At 46.2% G+C, this 16,627-nt stretch overlaps 1 protein-coding gene across 1 annotated transcript; it reads right to left on the minus strand.

Annotated features, from left to right (window-relative positions):
- Positions 1–726: 726 nt before the first annotated feature.
- Positions 727–15,152, minus strand: IRAK1BP1 (interleukin 1 receptor associated kinase 1 binding protein 1). The gene is made up of 4 exons (XM_033937541.1): positions 14,871–15,152; positions 11,445–11,510; positions 1,074–1,204; positions 727–979 (listed from the first exon to the last, which is right to left on the minus strand). The coding sequence occupies exons 1-4, from the start codon at positions 15,150–15,152 to the stop codon at positions 727–729; spliced, it is 732 nt and encodes a 243-aa protein (XP_033793432.1).
- Positions 15,153–16,627: the final 1,475 nt, after the last annotated feature.

Raw genomic sequence — 16,627 nt, forward strand, 5'->3', positions numbered from 1 at the left:
ATTATAAGCTAAAACAAACGGAAATATAAAGTGAAATGATCCGATGACGAGTTGGAGCAAAAAGCCAAGCACTATGAAAAGTATTTGAGTGCCTGGTGGCCCTGCTGAGGATTGGGAAGACAGATATATCTGATATTGAGTTAATGAGGTGCAATACAAATGCGAGAGTATCTCTTGCATTCTCAGATTTAGTGCTTTTCTATATAGAACAGGATCTAAATAATAAAACTAAGCAGGCCTTTGTAGAATTACCCTTCACATTAGTAGCATGGATGCCTTCTCTGAGGTGTTGAGCATAAGATTTAAAATTTAATGTGACTCAACTGCTATGTATTTTTTGAACCCTCACACTTAACTACATTTCTGTCCTTAAAGTGCCTCGAAGGAGTTTGAAGTTTTTTGAACACTTAGAAATTAGATTCTGGTTTCAGATGTTGGAACATGCTTTTCCTTGTTCTAGTCATCGGGGATTTCAACCATTATGTGGACTTGACATGGATTAGCTTAAGTATTTTCTTTTGACATAGATTATGTATTATTTGCTCTTAGCTAATATTTTCTTTTCTGTACAAGATTAATTCTTGATACTGTATGTTTAAAATTGATAGATTAAAAATAAAAAAGTGACTCAAATTTGGCTGTTAACATGGGTTAGCTGGAAAAACTTCATACATACGAGTAATAGGCTGCTTAGGGAAAATAGACGTGAAATTTGTTAACTTGTATTTATGTATTTTTTTTATTTTTTTCATGTTTTTCTTTTGCCTTTATTTCAAATGTGACAAATACTTTAGAGCTTACAAAGACGGTACCACTTTTAATTTTCTGTTGAATTGTCAAGGATTCTGTTTGGCATGCCCATTCTTTCAGCTTCTCTTCTCTGATTAGTAAGGGCTTCCCTAAGACTTGGCCAAGCATTCGACAGACTTCTTGAGCTTTGCCCCTTGCGTTCCCAACAGCGGTGAGGCAGACTTGACGGCTTATGATTTAAAAAGCAGAAAGTCTATAATCGACTTTGAACAAAGGATATGGAATAAGAAGACAGTAGCTTTTTAAAGGTACGAATAACATACCGGAGTTTTTCCAGGGCTTCTTGGGTATGATAGAATTGATGCGGACTGAGGAGAATTGAACTACCCAGTTTTTCAACAAGCAGATTACAAAGATTCTGCATCTTTCCAAAGTCGCTGAATATAATACTGACCTGTCAGGAATACAAGCACAGAAGACACTTTTGAATGTTGTTCAATCCAGTTTATAGTATATATTAGAATGACTATTTTCTACATAGTTAAAAAAACAGCAATATTTCAAAAAGGGACTGGATGACTTCCTGGAAGCGAAGGGGATACAGATAGAGGTTTACCTTACAGGACATTAAGCGAACAGGGTATGGATGTTTTAGGTTAGGTAGGGAACACTTACAGGCCATGGACCTGGGGGGCCGCCGCAGGAGCAGACTGCCGGGCACGATGGACCCCTGGTCTGACCCGGCAGAGGCAATTCTTATGTTCTGTCTGAAGCAGTATTCCTTTGTTATTCTTATAAACCAGTACATTATAATTCTTGTAGTAGTATGAGTTGGATGCATTAAGCCGGCTGCCATATACAATAGTTTTCAGATCATATCCTTGAGAACCTACCACCAGCACTGTTTTTCAAGATATCTCAGCTATGCATTTATTCTAAAAGGCAGATAAATTTACCCTTAAGAGTAACCTAACACTAGATAAGTTGAGACCATACTCGTAAAATATTACCATAAACTCAAGATGCAGAAAATCTTTTGGGATATCCAATGGCACTTCTCAGCTGAGTTTGCAGGACCCACCTAGTCATTAAGAACTTCAGGATTTCTACAAAGAATATGTATAAGATAAATTTTCATATGCCTTTTCCTTCCTACACAAATATGTATTCATTGTAGATATCCTGTAACCTGACAGGCTAGGTGTGTCCCAGGGCCTGCACTGAAAACCAGTGATGTAGTGGGAAGATGGTATATGATAGATAGAGGTAGCTAAGGCCAGAAGTATACAGGGCTACACAAAGTGGAGGTAGAACTCCCCAACCCTGAGATGTCCTAATTAGATTGTAAGTTCTTCTGCGCAGGGTCCATCTTTAATGTTAAAAGTACAACATTAAATAAATGATAAATAAAGGAACAGGGGATAATGTTCATGTACCTGTTATTGGTGAGGCCTTACTTTCAGTGCTGTGTTCAGTTTTGGAGGCCTTATTTGACTAAAGATGTAAAGAGATGGGAAGGGGTTGAGAGGGCATAGGAAATGAGTAGATCTCAATATTTATATCTTAGAGTACGGTCGATCAACCCAGTCTTTGGAATGCAGTTAGATAATCGGGTTTTCAGGATATCCATAATGCATATAGATGAGGTAAATTTGCATGTACTACTTTCATTCTATACAAATCTATCTTTATGAATCGTCAGTGGGTCTTCTGAAAACCTGACTGGCTAGGTGTGTCCTGAGGATTGGATTGAGAAGTCATACCCTGGAGCAGTGTCTCGCAAGCTTCGGCAAGCTACTGCACACTAAATCCTTTGTCTTGGCTGGAGGGTTTCCGGAAATGTACGGATGTTGACGTGATGTCATACATGAAGGCCCTCCAGACAGGGTCTTGAGCTGCCAGTGGGGAGGGTACTGCAAGAAAAGAGGCATGTAGAGGAGAGGTGCCAGCCAACTGTCTACAGAACGTGTCGTTTGCCGCAAGAGTTGGCTGGCACCGACGCCTCGCAGCACACCCCGAATCTCACTTTGGGACACAGTTTGCAATACACTTCCCAGGAAGAATGGGAAATGTGATACAGATATCTGCTATTTGAAAGAGAAAGATGGGGAATCTGTGGAATTAGAGGACATGAGATGAAGTACGGAGAAGTAGTCTAATGTTTTACCCAAAGTCTGGTTAAAATCACTGCAGCTTCTCCTGCTCTTGGGCAAGTCCATTAACCCTTCATTGGCTTAGATCAGGGATGTCCAATGTCGGTCCTCGAGGGCCGCAGTCCAGTCGGGTTTTCAGGATTTCCCCAATGAATATGCATTGAAAGCAGTGCATGCAAATAGATCTCATGCATATTCATTGGGGAAATCCTGAAAACCCGACTGGACTGCGGCCCTCGAGGACCAACATTGGACACCCCTGGCTTAGATTATGAGCTCTCCAGGGACAGGAAAAAAACTACACCTTACTGTCATGGAATGCTCATTGCTTCAATAACTATAAGAAAGTAAAAATAAAAATTTGAAGGAAGAATATTGGTAATAGATACTGGAATCTTGGTGGAGACAAAATCGTAATGGGATGTAGAAAATGAATGGGCAACACCCATAGAGGATCTCTAAATGGCAAAGGGATGGAGTCAAAGTATAGAGCATTTCTGCTCAAAGGCAAAACTAAACCAACATGGAGCCGCAGTTACAAACCTAAAGGTAATCTTCACTACAACCTTAAACAAAGGCACGCAAGAGGAGTAAAAACAAAACAAAGAAAAATCACTAAATTGCTCCATAGAAAGAAGAGCAAAGAACAAAACTGTGGAACCGATTGTCTTGATGTCAAAGTTTTTAATGAAAGTCTTCACAAATAAAAAGTAATGCAGATCAATTGGTAAATTCATATAACACACAGTAAGAAAATGTTGTGGTGTGAGTAACCTTCTGGGGTCCAATCCAATTGTACATTCTCTCGCTAAGTTACTAGAACCAGCTTCCTTGAATACATTGATCTATCTCTAGTAATTTCTTGCATAGATTACTGTAATGCAGTGGCGTACCAAGGGGGGGGGGGGGGCGGTCCGCCCAGGGTGCATGGCTTGGGGAGGTGCACAGCCGGCCAGGTCCGGGTCTTCCTACCCTTCCTTTCTCCCGGCTGCACCGCTACGATCGATCCTACCATAGACACGGGACGGAGGCACTGGGGGCACCATGGACATGGGATGGAGGCACTGGGGGCACTATTGACACGGGAAGAAGGCACTGGGGGCACCATGGACACGGGAAGAAGGCACTGGGGGCACCATGGACACAGGACGGAGGCACTGTGGGCACTATGGACACAGGCAGTGATTGGCTGGCCCGGAACGTCCTCTCCGACATCAGAATTGATGTCGGAAAGACTTCTTGTCGGCAGAGGGAGGTAGGAACGTAGCACGCGGGCTGGGGGAAAGGAAGGGGAGAGGCGCACTTTTTTTTCCGGTGGCAGGGAGGGCAGGATGTAGGCAGACAAGCCGGTTGGCTTTTGCAGGGAGGGAGATAGGTAGACAGGCAGGATGGCCAAAATCTGGAAGACAATGGGGGACACTATGGACACGGAACGGAGGCACTGGAGGCACTAAGGACACAGGATGGGGGCACCATGGACATGGGACGGAGGCACTGGGGGCACTAAGGACACAGGATGGGGGCACTGGGGACACCATGGACACGGGATGGAAGCACTGGGGGCACCATGGACACGGGAAGAAGGCACTGGGGGCACCATGGACACGGGATGGAGGCACTGGGGGCACTATGGACATGGGAAGGAGGCACTGGGGGCACTATGGACACGGGAAGAAGGCACTGGGGGCACTATGGACACAAGACGGAGGCACTGAGGACACAGGACGGAGCACTGGGGGCACTATGGACACAGAACGGAGGCACTGGGGGCACCATGGACACGAGATGAAGGCACTGGGGGCACTATGGACACGGGAAGAAGGCACTGGGGGCACCATGTTCACGGGACAGAGGCACTGGGGGCACCATGGACACGGGAAGGAGGCAATGGGGGCAATATGGACACGGGACGGAGGCTCTTGGGGCACTAAGGACACAGGATGGAGGCACGGGGGGCACTAAGGATACAGGACGGGGGCACTGGGGGCACTATGGACACAGGACGGAGGCACTGGGGGCACTATGGACACAGGACGGAGGCACTGGGGGCACTTAGGACATGGGAAGGAAGGAGGGAGGGAATAGAAAGGGACAATTGTTGGGCCTGAGTGCAGAAAGAAAGAAATGAAAGAAAGGATACACAGTCAATTAATAGATGTCACCTTTTGATGAAAAAAATAAATGGTCACGTTACCTCTGACTTACTTTCGCTGCAGCAGAGTCGGCAGCCGTGCTGAGGTGCAGGAAGGTCCCGTGCTGACTCGTCTGCCAGCTCTGCTCCGGAAGAAGTAAGTTACGTCGGAGGGGGTGGACCCGGCAGACGCCGTCATTGCGGGACTTTGCCACAACTCCCTGCGTCTGCCGGGTCTACTCCCTCCAACGTAACTTACTTCTTCTGGAGCAGAGTCAGCAGATGAGTCATCACGGGACCTTCCAGCATGCGGCTGCTGAGTCCGCTCCAGAGCAAGTACGTTGGAGTGGGGTGGACTGGCAGCCGGCAGCTACAATCATCGTGGGACCTTGCTGCATGAAGGTAGAGAAAGGAGCAGGATTGCTGGAATGGAAGAATGGTGGAGGGAAAGAAATGGGGCAGGGTGGTATGGAAGGGTGGTGCTGATAGAATTTATGTACAGAGAAAGGGGACAGACATAAGGGGGAAGGATATTGGAGGGAGAGAAAGGGGGCAGGTGCTGATTGAAGAGGGGTGGATGGTGAGAGAAAGGGCAGACATTGGATGGTAGTGGGGAGCTTATGCTGGATGGAAGTGCAGATGGGAGAGATAAGGGAGCAATTGCAGGAAGGAAATGGGAGGAGAGAAAGAGGGGAGCAGATGCTGGATGGAAGTGGACAGAGAGAGGAGAAGGTACATGATGGAAGGAGGGGATAAATAAAAGGAGGGCACATGATGGGGCGAAAAGGATTGAGTTAGGGAAACACTGGAGGGATGAGGGAAAGAGGTGGCAAGTAGAGAATGACACGGTGAAAAAATTGGTCCCCGTCACCGCCCCGTCCCCGTCTCACCATCCCAGTCACCGCCCCGTCCCCGTCTCACCATCCCCATCACCGCCCCGTCCCCGTCTCACCATCCTCTTCACCGCCCCGTCACCGCCACTGCCACCCCATTCACCGCCCCGTCACCGCCACTGCAATCCCATTCACTTTTCTTTATTTACGTATAAAGGAAACATTCTTTAAAACTTTAAAACTTTAAAACTTAGTTAAATATTAGTTAATAACTATACAAAAACAAAACACGCAGAGAAAAAATTAATTAATATAAATTCTCAAAACTGACACATTTTGATCACTAAATTTAAAATAGTTATTTTTCATACAGTTTTTCAATCACTAATCTTCCACCACCCCTGGGGCTAGCAATGCAAAAACAAACACGACATGTACTTTAAATGCTTACAATGTTAGCCTATATGGTAAGTAGACGCGGCCGCTGTACCTAATCGCGGCAAAGATCTCCCTGCCGTGATTAGCATAGTGACCGTGGCTACGTCTGCAAGTCTCCCCTCCCCCCAGCGATCACGGCAGGAGGGCACCCAACCCCTCCTGTAGACCCCCCCAACGGCCCTCCCGACAATCGCAGCAGAAGGGTACCCAACCCCTCCTGCCGGTCCTCCCAATGGCCTCCCCTAAGATCGCCGGCAGGAGGGTACCCAACCCCTCCTGCTGGACCCCCCCCCAACGAACCCTCCCACCCCGGAACCCCCTTAGTCTTACTTTCCAAGTTGGACCGGACGGCTCCTCACACGTATGGCCAGCAGGCTTGCCTCCGTCCAAATGAGGCGGGCCCGCCCCTACCCTGCCCAACCCACAGGATCCTAGGGCCTGATTGGTCTAGGCACCTAAAGCCACTCCCGCTATAGGAGGGGCCTTAGGTGCTTGGGCCAATCAGGCCCTAGGATCCTGTGGGTTAGGCAGGGGAGGGGAGGGGCGGGCCCGCCTCATTTGGACGGAGGCAGGCCTGCTGGCCAGACGAGTGAGGAGCTGTCCGGTCCAACTTGGAAAGTAAGACTAAGGGTGGTGTTTCGGGATGGCGGGGTTTGTTGGGGGAGGGACCGGCAGGAGGGGTTGGGCACCCTCCTATTGGCGATATAGGGGGCCGTTGGGGGTGCCGGCAGGAGGGGTTGGGCACCCTCCTACCAGTGAGGGCGATCGTCGGGGGGGGCGGGTTCTATTGGCAGGAAGGGTTGATCTGACAAATGAGGAGCACGGTGAAAACACAGGTAAATTGCGGTTCCTAGAGGGGGGGACATTGGCCTGCGGGGACAAATCTATTCACCGTTTTTGCGGTTGGTGAAAGGATTTGTCCCCGCGTCTGCGGCGATTTGCTAATGAGGTCACCATATAACCCGCAGCCAAACCGCAGCCACGCAGCGGTTCGCTGCGGGGATCGCTCCCCGTGTCATTCTCTAGTGGCAAGCTTTAGGTAGACAGTAAAGGACATTGATGAGAGGGTAGTAAGAACGTAATCTAGACAGATGCAGAAAAGGAAAATGAGAGAAAAAAGGGAAAGGGATTGCAGAGGAGAGGTGTGGGAGAGGGAAGGAGAGGAGAGAGATGCCAGACCAATGGGGGTGAAAGGAGAGATGGAAGGGGGAGGCATACAGTTTTTGGAAGGGGCATAGAAGGAGAGAAGATGCCATATAGGGGAAGAGAGACGGCAGACAGTGGATGGAAGGAAGAGAGTTACAAGAAGATGAGGAAAGCAGAAACCACAGAAGACAAAGGTAGGAAAAAATTTTGTATTTATTTGTTGCTTTAGGAGACATGTGTCACTGTTTCTGTCGTGCACTGTCTGCAGAGTCTAGCTTCTTACTGGTTCAATTTAACCTTTGTCTATGTATTTCTATTTTATCCCCTCTTTTACAAAACTGTGGAGCATTTTTTAGCGCCAGCTGTGGTGGTAGCAGCTCTGATGCTCAGAATTCTATGAGCGTCTGAGCTGTTACCACCATGGCTAAAATTAACACTACAGTTTTGTAAAAGGAGGAGGGGTTAGTTTTTGATGACATATTCCATACTAGGCGAAGGTGTTTTCTGTATTCTGTGTGTTCGAAAGACATGTTTTTTTTTGTTAGGATTGACTGCAGGATTGATCTGTACTAGTCTGGCTTGTTTAGTTTTACAATGGGTGTATTGATATACTGCTCACTGCAGTATGTAAGATGCTGCCTTTTCCTAGGTACTCACGTGTGATATGTGGCTTGTTACTAAAAATCATGTTTTTCGTACAGATAGGGGGGGTGTCAAAAAATGATGGGCCCCAGGTGTCACATATGCTAGGTACCAATAACCAACACAGATATATTGAAGACCAATGTATCTAGAATAAACACTTTCAATTGAAGACTGTTGTGGTAAGATGATATTACAGTTATGCAGAAATAGTGAAGAACCAGTAACACTCAATGTTCACTGTAACAGAAGGAAAAAGCCTCAGAACGGGCCCTCCCACCGCCACAAAGGTGGATATAACAGGTGGTTGAGCGGTAACCTCACAGGCAAAACCTTCATTAATTCAGAGTTGAGCACTAAAAACACTTGAGCAAAAACTGTGCTTCACATAAAAAGTTTCTCAGACAGAGGAAACAATTCCACTTATCTCAATGCCCTTTTTGGATTTTTGAAGCGTTCTTTACGTTCTCATAAAGACTGATCGGTCGGGTCACACCCTGATGTAGCCTGTCGGTGAAACGCTGGCCTCCGTTGGTGTGCCGATCAGCATTGAGATAAGTGGAATTGTTTTCTCTGTCTGAGAAACTTTTTATGTGAAGCACAGTTTTTGCTCAAGTGTTTTTAGTGCTCAACTCTGAATTAATGAAGGTTTTGCCTGTGAGGTTACCGCTCAACCACCTGTTATATCCACCTTTGTGGCGGTGGGAGGGCCCGTTCTGAGGCTTTTTCCTTCTGTTAGAGTGAACATTGAGCGTTACTGGTTTTTCACTATTTCTGCAGAACTGTAATACCATCTTACCACAACAGTCTTCAATTGAAAGTGTTTATTCTACATATGCTAGGTACGCCACTGCTGTAATGCCCTATATAAAGGCATTACTAAAAAAGAAATTAGACGACTTCAGATAGTGCAGAATACAGCTATCAAGATTATCTATGGCGCTAAGAAATACGATCACGTTTCACCTCTCCTGTTCAGTGCGCATTGGTTACCCGTTGAACATAGAATTAGTTATAAAATTTTACTCTTAACTTTTACAACACGTTTAAATAATTAACCAGAATTCATTGATAGACTTTTAATTCCTTATGGTCCTTCAAAATCGCTTCGTTCAATGCCACAGAACCTTCTTGTCATACCATCATTAAAATCAATCAACACGTTGCGTTCTAATAATTTTGCTGTCACTGCCCCTTCTCTTTGGAATTCGCTGCCCAATCATTTGTTTAGTGAATCCGTAATAAATCAATTTAAATCAAAAATAAAAACATTCGTGTTCCAGGATGCTTTTGGACAATAGCTGTCCTTTTAAGGACAAAAACAAGCTTTATTGCTTTTTACCCTAACCTATTGTTTTTTTTCCCCCTTTTATTGTGCTCTTTCTCTCACAACTGTAGTTCTTTCCTCTCTTCCCTACTGTTTGAAATTAGTCCATATGTCTTATTATGCGTCTTACTAATCCATTTTGGTATTGTTTAGTATCCATATTCAGGGCTGGCACTCGCATAGCTAAGTGGACGAAATTAGGATGCTTTTTCTGTAAGTCCTATCTGCTGCTCAAGCTATGTGAGCGCCAAAACTGAATCTGTGCTGTGCTCGTATAACTGCTGGCTCTTTGCTGATTGACCATGGACTGCTTCAGCATTAAGTGGGCAGCGCCATGGTGGTCAGAGCCAATATTAGGTGACGCTGCCCAGTTAAATATCGACGGTAGAACACGGAGCATGATTTAATTGGACAGGAGCCCCTTCTGCCTGGTTAAATCACTTTCAATTTCAGTCCCTTCGGGTCTCTGTCTGCTGTCATTTACTATGTTACTATGTTCAATTGATGTGCATGGTATAAAGATGATTTGGTGTTGGATTTATTTGTTCACTTGTAGAAATTTTGATTGTGTTTCATAATGGAATTTCACTAAAGCTGAACTTGTGATCTTCACTCCAGGTGTATATGGGGCACTGGGGGCACTATGGATATTAAACAGTCTTTAACTCCTGGGTTCACTATTGCCACACTGTCCTAAGTACTAGTACGTATATGTAAGTATGGCGTAACTTATAAATGTTTATGGTAAGCCATTTGTTAGAGATGAGGGCACAGGAATACTCCAGCACCTGATGAATATTTTAAAATCTCCTTTAGCAGCTCCTTGTGACCCTGGGACTTAATCCCCCCCCCCCCATTGCCACAGGTACATTAGATAGATTGTGAGTCCGCCGGGACAGACAGGGAAAATGCTTGAGTACCTGAATAAATTAATGTAAACCGTTCTGAGCTCCCCTGGGAGAATGGTATAGAAAATTGAATAAATAAATGAGCAAAGATTCAAGTTAATTTATGTAACTACATGGAATTAGCCCAGTGATGCAGTTAGGAGGGTGCAAACTCGGCAGTTGCCATGAGATCCCGTAATGCATGGGGCCCCCAAGCTTGTCTGAAGCTATAGAGCAGGGGGTGTCCGACCTTTTGGCTTCCCTGGGCCGCATTGGCTGAAAATTTTTTTTTTTTCTGAGGCCGCACAAACGCTGCAGTGAGACGGAGGAGGGAGTCGGCAAGACGGTAAACACCCAGGGGCAGCAGAGGAAAACTCTGCATCGCCCTCGACCGGGGCCGCAGGATGGACACCTCCGCTAGAGAGTTTGTAGCCCTCTTCCAAATTTCTTCCCTGGGCCCTAGCGCATTAAGGCCAGCCCTGAATTAGCCTGTGCATTTCAATGCCTTTCCTCTGGTTCTAGAATTCATGCTAAGCTTAATGACCCTCTTTCTGCTGTGTTGCCCACCATAAGAACATAAGAACATAAGAACATAAGAAGTTGCCTCCGCTGAGGCAGACCCTAGGTCCATCCTGCTCAGCGGTCCGCTCCCGCGGTGGCCCATAAGGCCCATTGCCTGAGCAATGGTCTATACCTATCTATACCCCCCAATCCCTTTTTCTTCAAGGAATCTGTCCAAACCTTCTTTGAAACCATTTAATGATTTGTTGCCTACAACAGCCTCTGGAAGCGCGTTCTATGTATCCACCACCCTCTGAGTGAAAAAGAACTTCCTAGCGTTTGTTCTAAACCTGTCCCCTTTCAATTTCTCCGAGTGCCCCCTTGTGCTCGTGGTGCCCCTTAATTTGAAAAATCTGCCCCTGTCTACTTTTTTCTATGCCCTTCATGATCTTGAAGGTTTCTATCATGTCTCCTCTAAGTCTCCGCTTTTCCAGGGAGAAAAGTCCCAACTGCTTCAATAAGGGAAATTAAAGATAAGATTTAGCAATGAATGTTTTGATTCCTAGTGCACTGGTAATAAATGGATTCATTTGTAACAATATATTTAAAAAATGAAATCTAATGAGTCATACACACCTCCGCTTCCATGTGATAAGCATTTTCTATTCTAGTAAAAGTCTTTGTAACAGTCATGAATTCCTCCTGAAACAAAATGGGTCAGTATACATTCATTTTTCTAGGAAGCTGACAATAAGATGATTAAGTTAAATGCATGAAAATGATTGTGAATCGGAGTAGAGAATGACATGGGGACGAATATGTCCCCGTCCCCGCAGGAACTCAATTTCACCGTCCCATCCCCGTGAGTGTTGTCGCTGTCCCTGCTTCATTCCTGTAAGCTCAGCCTTAACCACACAAACCTCGAACACTTATGATTTTAAAGTGTTTGCGGCTTGTGAAGATGAGGATGGAGCTTCCAGGAATGGGGCAGGGACAGGAAAAGAACTCGCGGGGTCGGGAAACATTTTGTCCCCGTATCATTCTCTACATCAGAATACAGTACAGGAATCTATGCCTTATTTCATAGGAGCCAACTCTTTCAAAATGCTTGAGGACGCTAAACCCAATGGAACTGAAGCAAACGGAAAACCCACCTTTTTGATAACGCTTTGAATCCTTAACCTTACTATTCTGCCCTCCAATCCACCCCGCTGATTAACCGTTCCCCTTAACTGTATCCATGACATCTTGTTTATCTGTCTTGCCTCTTTAGATTGTAAGCTCTTTCGAGCAGGGACTGTCTTCTTTGTGACTCTGTACAGCACTATGGTAGTAGTGTGAAGAGTTTCAGACTTTGGAAAGCAGAGCTGAGATTGTGATGTCATAATGCCTCATTCCACCAATATGAGCCAACCTCATCAGTGATGTCACAATGGCTTGATTGTCCTGTTCTCCCTTCTGCCCTCCAACCCAGCCAGCTGATTAACCATTCCCCTTAACTGTATCCATGACATCCTGTTTGTCGGTCTTGTCTGTTTAGATTGTAAGCTCTTTCGAGCAGGGACTGTTTTTGTGACTCTGTACAGCGCTGCTTGTGTCTGGTAGTGCTATAGAAATACATAATAGTAGTAGGAACGTACCCCTCCCTCGACACAGCTGAGGAGTTTGCTCACTATTGGGGTTGCTACTATGCCTTAATCATTCGCACAATGAGAGCAGTAAAAAAAAAAAAAACCCAACCACCTAGCTCTCTTAAAAAAGATGTTCTCCAATATCAGGAATGTAGTGATTCACGTCAGCAGCAGCAGCTTATACGAGATGGAGTCAGAGGATTTGCATTTGTGATCACTGTCTGGGAGTCTTCCACCTACAGTCCTGTCAATGGGAGGCGCTATTTCACTGTCACATTTTCAGTAGTGAGGGACAGGCACGGTGTAGCAAGGGTAAGGAGGCACCAAGGGCAGTGATGCCCCCCCGTGCTCTCTCCCACCCCCCATTTCTTACGCGCCCTTCCCCCCCCCCCGTGCCGCACTTGAGCCCTCTTCATATCTTCACCAGAGCAAGCAGCTTCTCCGGCCTGCCGCTTGCGCCAGTGTCGGCTGTCGCTCCTTCCTGGCCCTGCGACCAGGAAGTGGTTTCAGAGGGGAGCCAGGCCAGCACAAGCAACAGGCTGGAGACGCTGCTCGCGCTGGCGAAGATTCAAAAAGGTACAGGGGGGAGAAAGAGAGGGTCCAAGCGTGGTGTGGGGGGACAGACGCAGTGCCCGGGGTGGCAATCCCCCGCCCCCCAGTTACTATGCCACTGAACAGGCAAGCTCTAAAAGACTCAAGCCAACCTGTCTGTCCCTAGTAACTGAAAGCATGATGTTGAGATACCGCCCTCCCCCCTCCCCCCACTGGCAGAAACGTAGGTAATTAGCTCCTGCTCAGCTTAGAGAGAACAGTGCTTGTGGTTTGTATAATATAGCTTACCCTCACAGAAAGCAAAATTACCAACTTAAAATAAATATAGATATCACAGCTGTGATTTATACCTGCATGACCAAAATGCACACGCAGGGTTTCACTTTGAAAACTACCCAAAGCACTCTGTGTACACACAATTACACTTTTTTTTTTTTTTTTTTTTTAATCATTTTTATTGAGAAGGGAACAAGGTAACAAATACAACAAGTTTTCTGCGAGGAGCAGTGAAGTTATATATATTTGAATTTTCAAAAGTATGTGTGCAAGCCCTCTTTTGTCCTCACTCCATGGAACGCTTCTGCTGGGCTGCAGGTATAAATGCAGGCTGAACATGTGAACCTAGACCTGTATATTTAGAATATTGTGTACAATTCTGGGGGACGCACCATCAAAAAGATATAAAAAGGATAGAGTCAGTCCCGAGGAAGGCTACTAAAATGGTATGTTGTCTTCATCATAAGGCGTATAGGGACAGACTTAAAGATCTGTATACTTTGGAGGAAAGGTGGGAGAGGGGAGATATGATAGAGACGTATAAATTCCTTCCACTATTTGGGATTTGGCCAGGTACTAGTGACCTGGATTGGCCACCGTGAGAGCAAGCTTGATGGGCTTGTTGGACCATTAGTATGACCCAGTTTGGCTGTTCTCAGAAACATAGAAACATGATGGCAGATAAAGGCCAAGTGGCCCACCTAGTCTGCCCATCCACAGTCACCATTATCTCTTCCTCTCTAAGAGATTCCACGTGCCTATCCCAGGCCCTCTTGAATTCAGACACAGTCTCTGTTTCCACCACCTCTTCTGGGAGACTGTTCCACGCATCTACCACCCTTTCCGTAAAAAAGTATTTCCTCAGATTACGCCGGAGCCTATCACCTCTTAACTTCATCCTATGCCCTCTCATTGCAGAGTTTCCTTTCAAATGAAAGAGACTCGACTCATGCACATTTATATTACATAGGTATTTAAAAGTCTCAAACATATCTCCCCTCTTCCACCTTTCCTCCAAAGTATACAGATTGAGATCTTTAAGTCCGTCCCCATGTGCCTTATGACGAAGACCACACACCATTTTAGTAGCTTTCCTCTGGACCGACTCCATCCTTTTTATATCTTTTTGAAGGTGCGGCCTCCAGAATTGTACACAATAGTCCATCTAGCCCAGTATCCCATCTTCATAGAGGCCAATCCAAGTCATAAGTACCTGGCAAAAACCCAAATAGTAGCAGCATTCCATGCTACCATCGCATATATGTCTCAACAGCAGACTATGGACTTTTCCTCCAGGAATTTATCCAAACTTTTTTTTAAACCAGCTAAAACCAAAAAAGCACTAAGCCAAGCTAGAATTGTCTCAACAGCAGACTATGAACTTTGTTCAATCTTTTTTTAAAACCAGCTAAAACCAAAAAAGAACTAAGCCAAGCTAGAATGTATTTAGGTGGGGGGGCGGATCAAATGTTACAGTATTTCCATTCAAAGCGGAGAGCAAAAGAATATGTTTCTAATCGGGGAGACTTCAGCAGAAATCTAGGTCATATGTGGTGACTGGGGTTGGTCTCTCGCGCCTCTTGTCCCTCCCCTCCACACTCACTGTGATGCCCTGTCGCCGGACACTCTGCACAATGTAATCCAGCCGTCGGCACACGCTGCTCTTGGCCTCGCCTGCGACATCTTTCTGGCTGTTGACCTGTATTGAGACTCGTGCCCTGTCTGGGGCAGCTGAGAGTTCAGCATGGCCGATTACATGGACTTCTCGAGAGGCAGCTGCTGCCGCCGTCCCTGGGGTCTGTCCATTTTCTGGCTGGTTCTCCTCCTGGTTTTCTTCATGGGATGGAGCCAGTGACATAAACACCCGGCCCTGAGGCACTGACATCTCCACCCTCACCACCGACACCAGTTCTACTCTGTCTCTATAGCAACGCACTCAAGGAATTCTGGGAGATGGAGGTGAGAAGACTGCAAGCTGAGTCCAGGAGTGACTTCTGATGTCTGTCTATGTGGGGCTTATACCATCTTATGTAGACCACAGAGCCTTCTTATTGTACTCTGAAACGTGCCTTCAGCTACTACTTTATGATGGTGAAACTAGTGGAAAATAAGGTAGAGCTCAGAGGTTAATAAAAATCTGAGAGAGGATTCTGGCAACTTTAATGAATTTTGTAACAAGTAACCCACCCTGCAGAATAAATTTGCTTGCATTGTCAGTTTGTTCATCTGTGACATTACAGTAGTGACATTTGTAGACAGGGTGGCAACTAGGAGGCAAGCTAGTTTTGGAGGGGGGCATGCCAAAGCACTATTTCTGTACATCACACCTATCGCCACATCACACACCCCTCCCCCTCTCCACCACCCACTCTTAAATTAGCAGTTTGACACCAGGGCCTTTTTTTGCCTAGAGAAATCATCTCCCTCTAGCTTGTTTCAGCTGCCATTATAATTGATAGTATCATTCAATAAATTACTTTGTGTGGGATGAAGTCTGGATTTTCTACAGGACTGGACTGAATCAGAGCCGTAGCAAGGGTAGAATGCACACGGGGCGGTGGCTCTCTCCTGTGCCCTCCTTCTTCCTTCCCCATCCTCCATGCCACATATGTGCCCTCCCTTCCCTCCGTACCTCTTAAGTCTTTGCCAGCGCAAGCAGCTTCTCCGGCCTGCTGCTTGCATTGGCGTTGGCTTCCCCTCTAACATCACTTCCTGGCCCTGCGACCAGGAAGTGATTTCAGAGGGGAGCTAAGCCGGCACAAGCAGCAGGCCTGAAAAGTTGAACTGATGATGATTTAAAGAGGTACGGGGGTGGGGGGAGGGTATGAACATGGCGTGGGGGTGGGGTGGATGGAGAGGTGCTGGGGGGGGGCCCCAAAAAAAATGGTGCCCAGGGCAGTCCACCCCTACGCCATTGGGCAGAATCTCAATATAAACTCTTCATCACCAGTTCTGTATCACAAACTCCCAACAATGGACTCTCTATACAAAAATTATTGAGATTGTTAATACCAGCTCAGAAACAGCAAACACTCCTTCCACCATGAGACCGCTAGTTTTCACCATTTTTATTTTTGGTGCCAAGGTCCACTTTTGTTAGCCCTCACCGCAGTTTGTTTTCGACTAGGACCAGAATGTCTCCCGCCTTATTTGCGGTTTCAGGACCAGAGGTTTCGCCTATTCACATTTTTTGTGCCGGGACCCCCTCTAGCAAATCGACCTTACCTGGTGGTGTAGCAGTGATGCAGGGCAGGAGCAATCGTCCTACACTCCTGCTTCTTGCAGAGCCGTCATCAAAAATGGCTGCTGTGAGTTCCTGTGGTCTCACGAGACTATAACGGGAACTCATAGCAGCCATTT

The sequence above is a fragment of the Geotrypetes seraphini genome, chromosome 3, assembly GCF_902459505.1.
Source record: "Geotrypetes seraphini chromosome 3, aGeoSer1.1, whole genome shotgun sequence".
Taxonomy (NCBI): Eukaryota; Metazoa; Chordata; class Amphibia; order Gymnophiona; family Dermophiidae; genus Geotrypetes; species Geotrypetes seraphini.